The sequence below is a fragment of the Besnoitia besnoiti genome, chromosome XIII (genome assembly GCF_002563875.1).
Source record: "Besnoitia besnoiti strain Bb-Ger1 chromosome XIII, whole genome shotgun sequence".
NCBI lineage: Eukaryota > Apicomplexa > Conoidasida > Eucoccidiorida > Sarcocystidae > Besnoitia > Besnoitia besnoiti.
The window spans coordinates 307,388-322,755 of record NC_042368.1 but is presented as its reverse complement, the minus strand read 5'-3'; the positions used below and the strand labels follow the sequence as shown (position 1 = coordinate 322,755).

At 58.9% G+C, this 15,368-nt stretch overlaps 3 protein-coding genes across 3 annotated transcripts; 2 read left to right on the top strand and 1 right to left on the bottom strand.

Annotated features, from left to right (window-relative positions):
* Positions 1-1,616: 1,616 nt before the first annotated feature.
* On the top strand, positions 1,617-2,906 carry BESB_030160 (uncharacterized protein; the record flags this gene model as incomplete). Its single annotated transcript, XM_029361684.1, has 1 exon — positions 1,617-2,906. One exon carries the CDS (start codon positions 1,617-1,619, stop codon positions 2,904-2,906), a length of 1,290 nt encoding a protein of 429 aa, XP_029215151.1.
* Positions 2,907-5,759: 2,853 nt separating this feature from the next.
* Positions 5,760-9,666, top strand: BESB_030150 (alveolin domain containing intermediate filament IMC15; the record flags this gene model as incomplete). The annotated part of the gene is made up of 8 exons (XM_029361683.1): positions 5,760-6,288; positions 6,460-6,734; positions 7,072-7,272; positions 7,653-7,850; positions 8,130-8,210; positions 8,393-8,505; positions 8,644-8,903; positions 9,386-9,666. The coding sequence occupies 8 exons, from the start codon at positions 5,760-5,762 to the stop codon at positions 9,664-9,666; spliced, it is 1,938 nt and encodes a 645-aa protein (XP_029215150.1).
* A 2,404-nt stretch (positions 9,667-12,070) lies between these two features.
* BESB_030140 (uncharacterized protein) lies at positions 12,071-14,227 on the bottom strand (the record flags this gene model as incomplete). The annotated part of the gene is made up of 1 exon (XM_029361682.1): positions 12,071-14,227. The coding sequence occupies one exon, from the start codon at positions 14,225-14,227 to the stop codon at positions 12,071-12,073; it is 2,157 nt and encodes a 718-aa protein (XP_029215149.1).
* Between the last annotated feature and the right edge of the window lie 1,141 nt (positions 14,228-15,368).

The following is a 15,368-nucleotide window of genomic DNA, read 5'->3' as shown; positions in this document are numbered from 1 at the left end:
TGCAGGGGGGGATCTGCCACCGAAACTGAAGCTCATGTAAGAGATAACACCAGTAGGGCGCCGTTATCAAATTTCCGTGGAGCTCCGGACACGGGTCTTCCACATGCCAGCTCGTGGTGCCGGCGGGCGCTGGGTTGGGAGCCGTGGCTTCAGTCACATGTGACGGGGCAGGACACGTGGGCACACAGTCGTCTTTCGTGCTGATCAGGCCAATGCTGCGGCAGAGGCATCGGATCCTAAGCCTTCCATTAAAACGTTCACAGCGTTGAATTACTTGTAGTTCGAATTCCTTTGCGCATGCCAGCGCTGTTGGCGCTTGATTCGACACGAAGGCTGTTCAGGCGTAGGTTGGAGCATCTCGTCGCCACCCTCAGAACTCAGTTCTGGAAACTTGCGGGACAGACTGGAGCCGCCACGATCCAAGATAATCTGAGACACCCCCGTGAAGTCTCTAACAGACGCGGATTTCGGATGCCACCAGCACGCCATGCACTGGTCTGAGTGGTTCGCTTCAGAGATTCCGAGCATCGTGTGGCAGGTCTAGCAATATGCCAAGCAGTAGGGGCTGATGTGGAATATACGAGAAGTAACTGACAACGACTGATCTGCTGGGCACTTCGGAAAAACCCACCGCAATGGAACATGCGTAGTCGCGACATCAGCAGTGCACGACGGCTCTCAAATATATCTCAATGTCCTTCGCAAGTCACTACAGACCGACTGCTCCGGGCGGCAGGCCACTTTCGAGTGCTGAGGCTTGCTTTAACGCCACACCTGGGCTCCTAGGAGCGCAGGGTTCCGGTTGACTGAGCTACGGCTTCATGTTTCCGTGTCTGATAATCTGAGGGCGAGAGAGCCGCCGGCGACTGACCAAAGATCCGATGTGAAGCAGCACTCCATGGTGTCCGCCTTCCCACAGCAGACCTACGCTACGGAGGTCGAGCTCCCGGCGTGTTATCGCTTCTAGAACAGCTGCCAGGAAAGTTGTTACAAGTGTGCGGCCCTTCGACCATGCGATGGCCTAGCTGGATGGCTCGGACGTCTTCCGTCTTCTTTGTCCGTTAGGGATATTTTCGCTGTCGACCGTGGGTGAGCGTCTGCTGACATGAGCACGGGGAGGAGATTTAACTCAGTTGCGCTCAATACTCCTTGCCAGTCCTCAACAGCTTAGCAGGGGGCGTTCACCATCTCATGGCGTCAGATGGCACGTGGACTTTATGTAGCTCCCCGATCACTCGGACAGAGCAGCCACCTGACTTGGCTCGCTGAAGGTGCTAAACACGTGGACACACCTAAATCGACGACCTCAAAAAAGGTACGTCTCCCGCGGGCATTAGGACGCCCGCGGCGAACACCGCCACGACGCTTCCACCCTCAGATCGAACTTTTGCGGCGGGCAATCACCTGCCACTGGCTAGATGGTGGCGCCCCGTGGGTAGACTACCGCAGCCCGATAGAGAGCAATTTCAACGTGTTCGTTCAGCGCTGGCCGACCATCCACCTTTAGTTAGTCGTGGTGTTAGGTAAAAAAGACTAGGCTAGCTCTGTCAGGTTGGCTCTTGGGGGGGCGCTTCGAGGAAGAACAGCTTTTTTGCTTGGTTTTTCCCTTCGGCACAATGAAGGGAACACTACATTATCTTCAGTATATTTCCAGACGCTTAAGCGGAGCCTGCGTCCTTGTAGGTATGACAATCGTCCTCGCCAGCGTTCGTGTTGTCGAGGATGCTGTTATCTTCTTGACATCATTGTTCGAGGACAAGACGTGGAATGCCTCTCATGTGGCTCGCCTGCGTTTCTTGTCAACCTTTATTTCTCCAATCGTAGCTACCCGCAAGGAAGAAAAGGATCAGAAGAGCAGCTCGTCAACATGCCCCTACCTTACTGGAAGCTTCCCCATTGCTCACGATTTCTCAGAGAGGCGTTTTTTGATTGGCTTTGCCCCAATGTTTTTCGTAAGGTGCATTATGCGACTCATGTCTGCTTTCCCTTCTTGGCATGCCGAAATCGTTTACTTGTGCTCGATGCTCTGCCACAAGCTTTCTTTTGTTTCGGAGTTGTGTCGCTCTTTTCTCCAGCTTTGGGGTTATGTGGCAATCAGAACAGCCCATTTCGATTCCTTCTGCAAGTGGGCAATAGCGAAAAAAGACGTGACGCAAGTAATCATTGTCGGAGCAGGTTTTGATACCCGGGCTTACCGGTTCGCTGGGCTCACAACATATCACGGTGTCCGCGTAGTAGAAATGGACTTGCATCACGTTCAATGGAAGAAGTGTACCAACCTCCTAAATGCTCTAAACGGTGACGACTTGCTCACAGGCTACAGAACGCTCCGCTTCGTTTCTTGCGACTTAGAGCGTGACAACTTTGGAGAGCGGCTGCGGAGCGCTGGAGTCAGACGGGACGCCACAACCGCTCTTCTGTTGGAGGGTGTCAGTCCGTATGTCAAACCGAAAGAGCTAAGGCATGTTCTAGAGGACATCCGTGCATATTTTTCTAGCGATTCGAAGAGCAGCAGCGGCGCGAAGGGCGCAGACGTTTATCTTCTTATGGATTACTTGATCGATGAAGATATTTTGAACGACGGCTCCACCAAGCATTCAGGCTCCAGTGAGAGCCCAGAGAAGGACGGCAGACAAAGGGAGGCTGGTGCGCGTTGGGGAGGTGGGCAGTGGAGGAAAGGTCCTCTGAAGAGATTGAGCCACCTGATCACACATGCACCGGAGAAGTGGAGCTTCTTGCCCGATGATGCAGGGAAGTGGGCAGGTGCATCAGGATGGAAAGAAGTATGGAGGACAAGTGCCAAAGACGCGGGGGCAAGCCTTGCTGATCACCGCTACTGCAAGATTTTCCAGTCTGTCAGCGAGCTCCCTGTCGGCGTCTCCCTGTTCCAGCTCAAAAAGGAATGAGCAAGCCTTCAAAGCATGCCCGTCTTACCACCAGGAGACCTCACCAAAGTGTCACTGGCGGCGAGTAAACTATTGTCAAGAAGTTGTGGATCTGCGTAGTCCTTGTCAATCTGTCTGTTGACCCCTAGAATGTGAATGTGTGCGCCTCAGAAGCGGGGAGGGGGTTGGTGGTCCCCTGCTGATCCACACGACATCTCTGTGTTCAGCCTGCCACTTGCGCCGGTATCGATGTGCTGCGTCGCTGATGATTCGGGTGCGTATTTCGAGAAGCCCACGACAGGCCAATCGCATGACAGAACCATCAATGATTCACTGCATGCCACCATCCCATGGCGTAAGATAAGGTAATGGACTCGGAAGTGAAATCTTGAACGCAGCGATTCCAGTCTCAGTTCGTCGCTTCCTACGGTCTGAGCTGCGTCCCTATATGGACGCGGAACTGCCTTGTTCAGACCTGATGGCCCCCTCTTGGTACAGGTGAAAGGCGTTCAAGTCTACTGACTACCGCAGCTTTCCCCACGTACAAGCCGTAAACAATTAAGGCTGGCTCGTTATCATGTGCTCTGGCGTTGCTGCTTGAATACTCTTGCCGATGTTAAAACCGAGTAAACCGAGACTGTGATCCAGGCGTAGTATCTCTTATGAGGTAGGGTGCAGAGTGCAAAATGGAATACTTGCAGAGAACAGCTGCATCCACACTCTTGCGTCGCACTCACAAATTGGGCCACACACTTCATATTGCTCACTCGTCCTGCGCAGCTGTGAAGCTGACGTTTCCTACGCATGAATCCAGCAGGACACAACTCCGGTGTAGGCTCACGGGCCTGTAGCCTGCTGCAACCAAGTACCATGGTCCTGTTGCATTCGCATTGGCTATCTGCGGCATCTCGTCGGCGGTGGCGACAACCGTGCGCCAGCGTCGTAGACACTGAAATCTGAGCCAACCTTGAAGCCAGTCACGCGGTGGAGTACTGTAACAGAGCCACCTGATATCCGCATTTGTAGCGCTGAACTCGCACGCTTCCTCAAGACCAGAGATACCACGCTTTACTAGGTTGCGTTGCCAGTGGTGGTGCCACAGAGACAGTTTGCGCGCTATCTCCTCTTGTCTGGCATCGGCGATGCCTGGTCTCTCCAGGCGTCGTTGCGTTTGATTCTCTGTTCGAGGGGACATATTTTTAGGTCGAGTTAAGTCTCTGCCTTGCCCGATACATCACTAACAGGCGCGAATGCTGCGCTTCAACGCGCCACAGGTACGCACCCGGTCGACTGCGGCGGGCTCGCTCTCGAGAGACCTCCTCGCCAAAGAAAGCCCCGCATTCCCTCTCGAGCTAAAGGCTTAGGTAGGCGAAGAATAAGCAGTATCTATTTCATCTGGGTGGAACGAATGCAGTCTAGGCACGCCTGAAAACACAGACAAAAGTAACAAACTGCCCGCCACCTCAAGCTCTGCTTAGTGCCTCCAGCCCGCTCAACAAGGAGCTCCGCCTCCTGTTCTTCCGCTCGCTTTACTGTTGTCTTGCGCAGACACTGCAAACGGCGCGAAACGTGGAATGCAGATGTTTTGCTGCTCCCCCATCCACAAATGCCTCAGCGTGTCTCTTCTTCTTTCCAGACCTTTCTAGAATATAACAGGACTTGTATGTCGCCTTTTTGATGCGTATTTTCCGTTCTGGTGGCTGCGGCTGAGAGCTCAACGCACTGCATGACTGCCGCTAGGCCAGACACGGCAGCCGACAGGAAAAAGCTGCGCGATCCGACCTCCCGACAGCAAAGTCCGTGTTTATAACCTTTTCCATGCAGCCCCGGTTTTTCATCGCTGCACATGAGGGACAAATTGATGTCGAAAGTTTTCCGTCGGTGGACGTGACGCTCCAGTTTTCCGATCCTTGCTCCTCTGCGAGGAGTTTTTCCGCGCGGCCCAGTAGCACGCCGCGAGTCAAAACTCAGCGTGACGAGGAGCTATCGATCCCGCGACGAACACATTTGAATTCTCAATCGTTTTTCCGGCTCAAAATAGTCGTGCCGTCCAGGCTTGAGGAGGGATGACCTCTTACAGGAAAGTTTACCATTGTCGTCGCCTTCCGAAGAGACAACAGGTGGAGAAAAAATCGCCGTCCAGCCTTGCTACTGCATTTGCATCTAACCTCCGGAGACAGACGGTTTTTGCTCACGCCAGGCCCTCCATAAGCAACCCGACTGACTACTTGTTAGCGGCGTTCCGCGTGCCCGATGCACTTTTAGTATTTCGCGTCCCTTCGTGGTCGACAGGGGACAACCATGCCGTGGCGCCACTTCACGGGCTGAGCTCCAAGAGGAATTGTTAGGATTCACGTTCACTTCTCTCTATGCACTCACAGTCTCCGCGAAGGAGAAAGGCACCCTATACTCACCATGGCTATCCGCTTGCCACCAGTGCCTCAAGGGAGGTTTTCTGCCCTGGTAAGAGACGTTCAAGGTTAAGAAAATCGCCAAGTAATCGCTTATCGGTAGTGCCCCCCAGGCGAATACCCTCTCGATGAGGTGCGGTTACCTGTGGGAATCTCGAAGCTTTTACCGGCTTTCATTTTTTTCTATGAAAATGCACTAGAAATGTCACATTGGTGGGGCACCACCATACAGGTATCGAGGTCTTGTGCTCTAGAAAACACATTTTGTTTGGGGGTTTCTGTATCGGTGTGCCTTATTGTGCGACTGTGGCGTCTCAAAGTGCAGCCCCAACTAGATCATTCGCTTCTCGCTCCTCTGTTTCCGTCCACTGTCACGCAGGAGGACGGTGACGTCTCTTCTCAGGCCGGCGCACCTGGGCTCCGGCCTCCGTGGGCATCTTTGGGGAAGCAGGCCCCGCGCTGCATGGGCACGATTTTGATTGAGCCGCATACAAGGGGGCCGTCCAGCCGTCATCAGGCTCCTCCAGTCCGCTACACGCAGACGCTCCGGCGTCATTCGGGCGTCGCTGAATCCTCAGAAGCAGCCCGGTGCTGGCCCTCGTGCGGCCTGCAGCGCGATTCAACCCCGCGCGACTTTTTGCCGGAGCCCCCCGAGCCAGCGGCGCCCCGTTCGTACGGGTCGCGGCCTCTTTCCTCTGAGCACTTCGGCGGAGCATGCGCGGCGTCCTGCTCGCCGGCTGACGAGGCCGCGCCCTCACGGCCTGCCTGCGCCGCTCCGCGGCCGCAGCCCGGCGGGTTGCTTCCCGCGGGCAAGCCGCAGGTCTACGTCCGACCTGTCAGATACAGTCAGCAGCAATTTGGCCCCTGCGAGGAAGACCCGCAGCTTCCAGCGACCTTCTCGAGGAAAATGTCTGGCGGCATTGGACTCCAGACATCGCAGCCGACACATGTCCCGCAGGTCCGCATCTACGGCGGCGTGCGCGATCTCATAGGTGAGTTGTAAAGCACCATAGAGAGGCAGTTAGAAGCTCGCCTCCCGGACGAGTCTCTCACCCCTCGCGTAGATGGCATCCGGCCCGACCGCCGTCGTGGATTCCACTCGCGTCCGCTGTTGCCGATTTGCCTCACGCCGTCACGCCGGATCGCATGTTGCTGCCTCTCAGGACCCAACGACCCCACCCCTCCTTTGACGCCTGTCACGGAGCCCCCGGCCCCTCCCGCGAGATCTCACGCCTCGACTTCGCACGCCGAGTGCGGCCCTTTTCCCTGGAACTCGACGGCTCCGCCGACCGCGAGTAGCCGTTCGCCCGCGGTCGCGCGAGGCCGCTCGGATGAGGCGCCGCCGACCGCGCCCGACACGCCCTGGCGCGACTATTCCCGAGCCCAAAGCAGCCAGACCGTTGTAGAGCAGAAAATGGTGAACGAGGGCTACGACAGGGTACGTTGAAAGTTTTGCGAGCGAGCTGCAGGCAACAGACGCCGAACGCAATATGCGGAAGGCGTATCCGTGGGGACGCGTGGAAGCGCAGGGCAGGGCTCGTATATCTTTGAGAGAATCGTCATGCAGTCAGGCTGCCGCAAGTTCGTGCCCTTTTGCTTTGTGGGATGGCCTCGAGGGCGAGGAGGGGGAGGAACCGCTCTAGATGCGAGTCTGCTGTCTGATCTTGATTCGTGAGTAGAGGGCCAGGGACTTACAGCCTCAGTCACGAGGTCCTCAGGGCGCTGGCGATCCAATCTGTGGCACCGCGGTGCCTGCGTGTACTGTGTGTGGCCAGTATGAGTGCATGGTCCCGAGGCTGCGGCCGGTTAGTGTCGTGGAGAAGCGTGTCGAAGTGCCCGTAGTGAAGACCGTCGACACCATCGTTCACACGCAGCAGATTGAAGAGCGGATTCGCTTCGTGGACAAGCCTGTCATTCAAGAAGTCGAGAAGTTTGTTGAGGTTCCCCAGATCATCTACAACGACGTCATCGTCGAGGTGAGAGCTACTCTATAGTTTCTTTGGCGACGTGCGCGATGCCGGCGCCGGGCGGAGCCGTCGCGTCAGCACAAGCCGGACAATATACACCTCGAAAGACTGTATCGATTTTCAGTGACAAACTATCGCTAGGCGTCAGCTGGCATTTGCGTGACCTACTGACGCCGGAATCTCTTGCCGAAGAAGGATAGTCTTCACGGCCTATGCCTGCGGGCATTGATAATTGCCCGCCTCTGTCTCGAATGGCGTGCATTTACAAACCTCCACACCCGTGTCTGCGCACTGGCTGGGGATAAGGCGAGAGACCGCGATGGCCACCGAGCTGCGCCAAGGTTTTCATTCGAAACCTTGCGGTGTGAGCGCTCGACTTCGTGTCTCAGGTTCCAGAGGTCATTGAGGTAATCAAGCGGGTGCCCAAAGAGGAGATCCGGGAGAACATCACCTACGTCCCTCGCTTCGAGACGAAAGTCATCCCCAAGTACGTCGATGTCCCTATCGTGAAGATCGTGGACCGCTACGAGGAAGTCCAGGAAATCCAAGAAGTTCTAAAGCCGGTCCCGAAAGTGACGGTCGTCGACGTAAGTTCGTCACGAGGTCTACAGAAGACTCTGTGCCTTGGGGCCTGAAGCGGGCTTCGTCACGCCCTCCGGTGAACGCCGGCAGAGTTTTTTTTGGGGAATTACTCGCGCTGGAAAGACGCGGCGTGCGGTATATGCCTTCGCCGTTTTGAAACAGCGAACTCCCAGAGGCTTGGGAAGCATCTCCACGCCGCGCGGCCTACCTCTGGCTTCTGCGCGCGGGCACAGCGATATCGCGCGTGGAAGCGAGGTGTTTCTGGCGTTTGTGGCTGCTTTTAGGTCCCTAGGGAAGTCACCCGCATCGTGCCGAACTACTTGATTCACAAGACGAGAAGGGAGGTCCCTGTGCCGGTCATTCAGGTAAGCGGAGGCGACAGAGCGCTGGGCACCCCAGGCGACTGTATGCCACCTTGATACACGAAACCGAAGGGGAGGGTGGGGTTTACTGACAGACGGTGAGCAGGATACCGCCAGTCGCGCGAAAACGCGTGGCTTTTGATTGCCGCCCGACGTGCGCGTGTGCTGTGTTGAATCGTCCTCAGTACAAAGAAGTCCCGCGCTACAAGACGCGGTACGAACCCAAGATCATCCACGAGACCATCGTGAACCACATTCCCGAGTACCACGACGTCGAGGTTCCCTACGAAGTCCCCAAGTGAGTGAGAGCTCCCCAGAGGTTTGCTCGTGCGCAGGCCGCGACACCTGGCGAGGCGGGGTCCGGTGTGCATGCAGTTCTGACGACCCTAAATGCGCTGCTGTCGCTGTTGTGTGCCCCTCCCTCTCCTCCACCCAGGGTCGAAGTTGTCGACCAGCCGTATTTTGTCACCAAGTATTGCGATCACCGCTACCCAGTCCCGGTCTCGCAGTCGGTCAAGCCTGTAATGGTCCCGGGCGCCCACACGCAGGTTGTCGACGTCCCCGTGCAGAAGCCGTACATCGTGACTCACGACAAATTCGAACTCCGCCCGCCAATTCCGGAGCTGCTTCCCGGAGCCGCAGCCCTGCACGGCGTCCAAAAACTCGACAGGGGACGCCTAACGGCGGAGCAGAAAGGTGAGATAAGCAGGACACGGCCGAGACGCAACTTTCACAGGTTTGCGAAAACGCCTGCAGCGCTCCAGCCTCTCTCTGCCTCTGCACATCTGCAGCACGGATGGAGGCGACAACACGTAGCGAAGTAGAGGCGGCCTTCGTTGGGAAGGAGCCAAGCGGGGGAGGGGGGGGCGGCGAGGGGGGAGGCGAGGGGGGAGGGGGGGCGAAGGTGTGGACGGGTGCTGGCATGGGGTCTCGTCACTAATGGGTCCCGGCTTCTCTATGTGTGTGACCGATCGCTCCGCTGGCGAGTTTATTGCCAGAATGAGGGGGGGAGCCTAGCTTTGCGCAGCCTCTGCTCGCCGACTAGCCAGCATTCTGCAGGGGGAGGGCGGAAAGGCGATGTGAATTTGTGCCGCTGCGTTGTGACGGCGAGCTAGTGGGCATGCGAACGCCAGCGTTCAACATACTTAAAAGCTTTCTTCCGCGTTTTTCCGCATCAGCGAACCTCGCTCGGTCGACATCGCCGTATCCACCTCCTGAGGCAGACAGCTACGCGTGGACGGAGGAGGACCCTAGCCCGCCTGCACCGCACGCTCGGGTTCCAGCTCGGCCGAGGCGCCCTCGCAAATTTTTCGCCGGCATGCATCGACCGTCCTCCTGCCATGAGGCGCGTTGGTGTGACGGGCCTGACGGCCCCCCCTACGCCGGCGGTGGATACGACCGCGCAGGCGGCGACTACGCCGCCTACGGAGAAAGCAACTGGATCCCCTATCCAAATTGATGGCCGCGCAGAGAGTTTGCTCGCCTCGACTGCGGCATCGCGGCAGACTGCCCGCCAGCGCACGACTTTTGAACTCCGCCGATCCCTGTGTGTACAAGAAGCTCTCGACGAAAGGTGACGAATCAGGAAGCACGGGCCCAGAACGCCCCGCAGTGACCCAGGCGTGGAGGGCGCTCCCCCAAAATGGCATATACAGCTGTGTGTTGTGTGCAGCAGTGCAGTCGCTGATGTCAGTGTGGAGGGTTTTCAGTGAATTGTCGAAAAATGCCGCGATGTGGCCCTTAAGCTACCGTGCTTCCCGGTTCGCGCTGGCACTACGGCAAATCAAATGAAGCTCGCTGCCAGACTGCGGGGAGAATGTTTTACAGGTCCTGAGCTGGACGTCATGATTTCGTGTGCTCGCCCACATGCCAGAAAAAGAGATTCCGAAAAGACTGCCCAACCGCATAATGGCTGTGAACCCTACACAAGACGTGCCGCCGATGTGCGCAAAAAAAATGACAAAACTCAGCGGTGCCGTCGGCGGCAGACTAGAAAAAACCGCGTGCCCTCGATATTGATTTCTGCGCAGCGCCGCGCGTGCTTTCGGGGCGTTCGATGCGTCAGACGCTCTGAAGCGATAAAGGAGGAAGAGACGACAACAGGGTGAATCAGCCCTTCTCACGAAAAGACTGGCCTCTGTGGCACTGCTGCAGGTCCTTAGCAGATCGGTTTATGCATGAGCGTTTCTTCAGAAGACAGCAGACAGACGGTCAGCGTTACAAATTCCGTTGACATCACCACGGCAGCATTTGAGTCGGGAAGAGAAACAAAGAAGGCAGTGTGCAGAAACGAACACGAGGCAGCAAGAAAACTGAGAAGAGGCGATGACAACGGATAGATGCCGCACGTTTCAAAGCTGGCAGAAACACAACTGCTCACACGCTCGAGTCCAAAGGGAGAGAGAGAGAGAGAGAGGGGGGGGGGGGGGGGGGGTGCAACACACGAAATTTGGCAGCTGGCCACCGACCGGAGGAGATTCGCTCTCACGCCGCATGACAGCCGTAAGAAATGCTACACCCATCAAGTTGGCGAGACAGGAAAACGAGCTGCTTGCCGCGTCGCTCACTTCACGTCTTCGCGTGGCGCGCCGCGGATCCCCCCCCTTCTGGGGCCGTCAGGCCCTCGCGCACGATTTTCCAACGACGACTGAAAATACAGCTCCGAAACCCACTCGCCCTCAGACAACGCGGGTGTCGCAGGACGTCCCCTCCCCCGCGAGACTCGTTGAAGCTGGAGCGCACAAGTGGAGACTACGCGTGCCGTCCTCCCACGAATACGCATACATGTCTGTCTAGGGTAGGTGTCCACATCCCGTGCAGAAACGTGTGAATGATAAATGCCTCTCCCGCGCCAGAGAAAGACCTGTCAGCCGAACAGAAGAAGCCGTGACTACTAACTACTCTTTCAAAAGACACATCGAAAACGGGAGCGCATCAGGCCCGCAGGCCTCTCGGCGGCCACGAACCCGAGGTCTTCCGAAGTGCGGCTCAGCCTACTCGACCCTCGGTACAAATCCAAAAACGAGGAACGCGTGTTCGAGAGTGACCTGCCGGCGGCGCCGACTTTTGCGCATTGAAAAGCGTATAGCCTCCAGCGCCCCTCTTCGCACCCCGCGGCGACGAAGCGAGGACGAGCTCGGCGTGCCTCGCTGGCGAGAAGCGGCGGCGCCGAGACCTCCCTGCCCACCCCCACGCTTCTGCCGCTTCCCGTTGCTGGCCCTGCGCGCCTTGATCTAGGCTTGATTCCCTCGTACTGCAAAACTGGTGTGTGCTGCTTGAAAACTGGAGAAAAAGACCTCTCAAGAGCCTCGACTCCCACGAACTACCGCGCAGCCGGTAGACTGGCCACTGTGCATAGTGACGCAGGGATCCTCGTTCGCGGTATCGCCGGCCGCCAGCCCAAACGACCGTTTTCCTCCTTAAGCTACATCATTGTATACTCTGCAGTTAACTCGACCCAGCTCCGCCGCGCCCGCATTTATAAGCACAAAAACAGGATGAAAAGCCGTGCCTACCACCCTCCTAGACGCTGTCTGCGTCGTCTGTGCGAGGCATACAGACACCACGACGCGCTGCGCCATGTCCTTCTCGAGGGGCGTCGACACCCTCACGGTGGCAAAGACTCAGAAGATTCCCGGTTCAGCCTGCACGTATCCTCCTCAAAACACCTTCCCTGCCTTTCTACTCGTTTCAGCACCTTCGATGATTCAACGAAATGCTCTGTTGCGGCCCGGCGCGCACACGCGGCGACTGTCCCTACCGCGCCCCTGCCGGCGCCCGAGCCGGCCGCGGAAGCTTCTCGCGAGCCCGCCAGCCCCCCCCCCCCCCCCCCCCGCCCCCCGGGTCACTTGGCCCGCACGCCCTCAGCGCAGCGAGTATCCAGAGACGTCCCGATGGTGCCTCCTGGCCAGCGACCCTCGCGCAGAGATCGGCGGGGGGTAGGGCGTGGCGGCGATGAGCCCCCTGCGGTCTTTTGGCTTCCATTTGTTGTCATATTTCCGCAGCGGCGGGTCACAGACGTCTCGGAAGCTGAACTGGGGGTCGTTCATGATGTGCAGGGCGCGGACGGGGTCGTAGCCCGCGTAGTGGAGGATCTTGTACGCAAACTCGGGGCTGAAGGGCTGCCAGCCGGGGCGCGTCTTCCAGTTCTGCGAACAGGCCTTCACGAAGGCCGTCATGTCGGCGTCGCAGCTGATGGAGCGGTCCTGGCGGCCTTCTTGTTCCCGCCGCAGCTTGATGCGCTCCAGCGCGGAAGGCGAGTAGACGAGTCGCGCAGTCAGACTCGGGTCCAGGACTGTGTCCGCCGGCGGTCGCGGCCAGCAGCTGCTGTCCAAGAAAAACGCTGGAAGCGCGGGGACTTGATGGTTCGGACCCACGTGAACAGTTGTGCTTCGCGTCGTGCCCTCGTCGATGCACTTCGCGGGGTTCGCTGCCCCTGCGGCTGCACACGCGCGCGCCCCGGCTGGCACACTGCCTCCCCCGCTGCGGTCTCCGCGGCCGCCGCTGCACGACGCGCTCCCCGCTCCACTGCCCGCCCCGCCCCCCCCTCCTGCCCCTGCCTCTCTGCGCTTGCCGCCGCCACTGCTCGAGGCGACCACTGTCTCATGGTCGCCTCCCTTCCCCCCTGCAGAGCGCGGCGCAGACGCAGAGCTGCGAGCCGCCGCACCCTGCGACGCAGACGCCGCCGAAGACACCGAAGGCGCCGTGGGAGGCGTCGCAGGGCTGCTGCCCGGCGCACTGCTCGCTTCTGGCGACCCTTTGTCCTCGATGTTGGGCGAGGCGGAGCCGGCGGGTTCGGGCCGCGGAATTCCGTTCGGATCTGCCTTGTGCCAGAGGCTCTCTTCTTCGGTCTTCGCCTCCTCTTCTGCGCAGCGGAGACAGGTCTCACACACCCACGTGTCGTCGTCTTCATCGCCGTCCGCCGCCACACCTCCCCCGCTAGCGGCTGGGCGGTCCGCCTTCTTGCTCACGCCGTTCAGCGCCTCGGGCTCCTGCTTGACGCCGGCGCGCCCTCGACCGTCCTCCGCGCGAGGCTGTCCACACAAACTGCAAAAATCTGCAGGGTGCGTCGACTCGGCACGCGCCTCTCTTCCTGAGCCTTGCCGCTCCTCCTCGCCTGGCTTCTGGCCGCACACTCCGTTCCGGCTCTCGCCCTCTGTGGGGCTCCCGACTGCGCCCGCACTGCGGACCCCGGGGTGCGGCGTCGCTTCGCTGGCGACGCCATCCCCGGCCGCTTCCTGCTTCGCCCCCCCCCCCCAGCCGTCGTCAGACTTTGCTACGGCGGCGACAGGCTCTCTGCACGTCTTGGCACTCTTTGCGCCGTTCTGAAGCCTCGCGCCGCCGCGGTCGCCGCGCTCATCGCCAAAGCCGCTGCCCTCGCCCATGTCGTCGCTTGCCTTTCCTGCGTCGCTCGCGCCCGAATGAGGCGGTCCCGCGGATGCCTCGCCAGTCCTCTGCGGCTTCTGGGGCGAAGTCCCCTCGCCCAGCCAGCTGTCGGTGTTCTCTGGCGCGAGGTCGGTTGGGGAGACGGCGTCTGCCCGCCGGGTCCGCTTCGCGGCGAGGGCAAACCCGTCTGCGAGGGAGCAGCCAGCGGCCGGGCTGAATTCTTCGCGAGAGGTCTTCTTCCCCTTGCTTGCAGGCGAAGCGGGCGCCGAAGGTGCCGCAAGGGAGGGCGCCTCCGCGCCGGCAGCTAGCGAGGAACCTGCTTGCAGGCCTGCACTGTCTCCTGGGGCGGCGGCCGGCAGGGGCCCCGCCGTGGACGACGAGGATGCGAGCGCGCGGGAAGGTGGAAGTCTAGGTTCAGCAGGAGAGTCGACAGCTGACGGCGAAGCACACATGGGCTCTGACGGGGGCGCAGCGCCTGGGGGAGAGAGAGTAGACACGGGGATCGCGCGACCTAACTTCGAAGGCGCAGCAGACTGCGCCGCCCCTGTTGAGCTGGGGAGGTGCGAAGGCGCAGCTGCGGGAGAGGGAAACGAACAAGAGGGGCGAGACGTGGAAGCTGAGACCAAGTGAGTCATTCTCAGGAGTGAAGAAAACGAAGCGAAGGGCGAAGAGTCAGCGGAGACGACTCAGAGATCAAAGCAAAAACGGGAGACATACCCGCGGAAAGCCAGCTCCTGGAGAAAACAGAGAGTCGCCGTGGAAAACCCACAAAGCCCCCACATAGCGCCGATGCGGAGGCGCCGGCGACCAGCACTACAACGTCGGTAAGTGCGCTGGTCAAGGGGTCGAGTTTGCCATGCTGACGAGCTGAAGCGCGCAGTATACGAAATGCGGGCACACAACGCAGCAAATGGAGGATACCCCCTTTTTCGCCACTGCGCCGGGAACGCATACGCACGGAAAATCCGAATGCAGCGAGGTGCATGTAGCTCCCGCAAAACGAACGGTACAGCAGCGCGAGAACTCCACGGATGGTCAAAGTCTTCTTGTCCAGCTACGACACTCTCCGCAAACGAAGGAATGCAGCCGCTTCGCACCAAGGCGAATGCCTTTGTCAATTAACCCGAGAATCGAGGCCCGCGTACGACCCTGACCGCTTTGATGACTCATCCGGCAAGCAAAGGCGCCCACCGATGTTGGAAATGCACTCAAACGCACGGATATGCTAAAAAAATGCAAAGGAAACACCTAAACAGCATTCATCGAGACCGCCGAAAGAGTGAGCCCCGCCCCCCACTGAGTCGTCAGCAAAGACCCTGTTCTCCCGACGTGAAAGCAGGGACGAGATGGCGGTCCTCAGCAGGGCCAAACAAACGCTTCAAAGGAAACGAGCAAACCGGCGGTGCACTCCTCGAACTTTTATCCGCTCAACTTGCTTGGCAGGCGGCTGCGTAGCCACGTCGCAGGAACTTGCAACACAGAGACATAGCCAGATGCTTCAAGACGCTCCACCGCCGCAAATGCTAGCTTGTTGACTGTCACACAACATGCGCAAGGCGACGTGTAAAACGTAAAAAAGTGACCCGTTCGACCAAAGTTGCATCCCTTTTGACAGTTCGCCCGCGGAGGGAGCCCTCGAACAAGCCGCCGCTTGTTTGCGGGAAAGCGGCCGAGGGCGGAAGAGGCGCACTTCGAACAAACCCCCGCCCTTTCAACAGTGTAGGACCGGCGCTCTCTCGAGGGAGCACACTTTGTTGCATTTCCTAGAAAAAACAC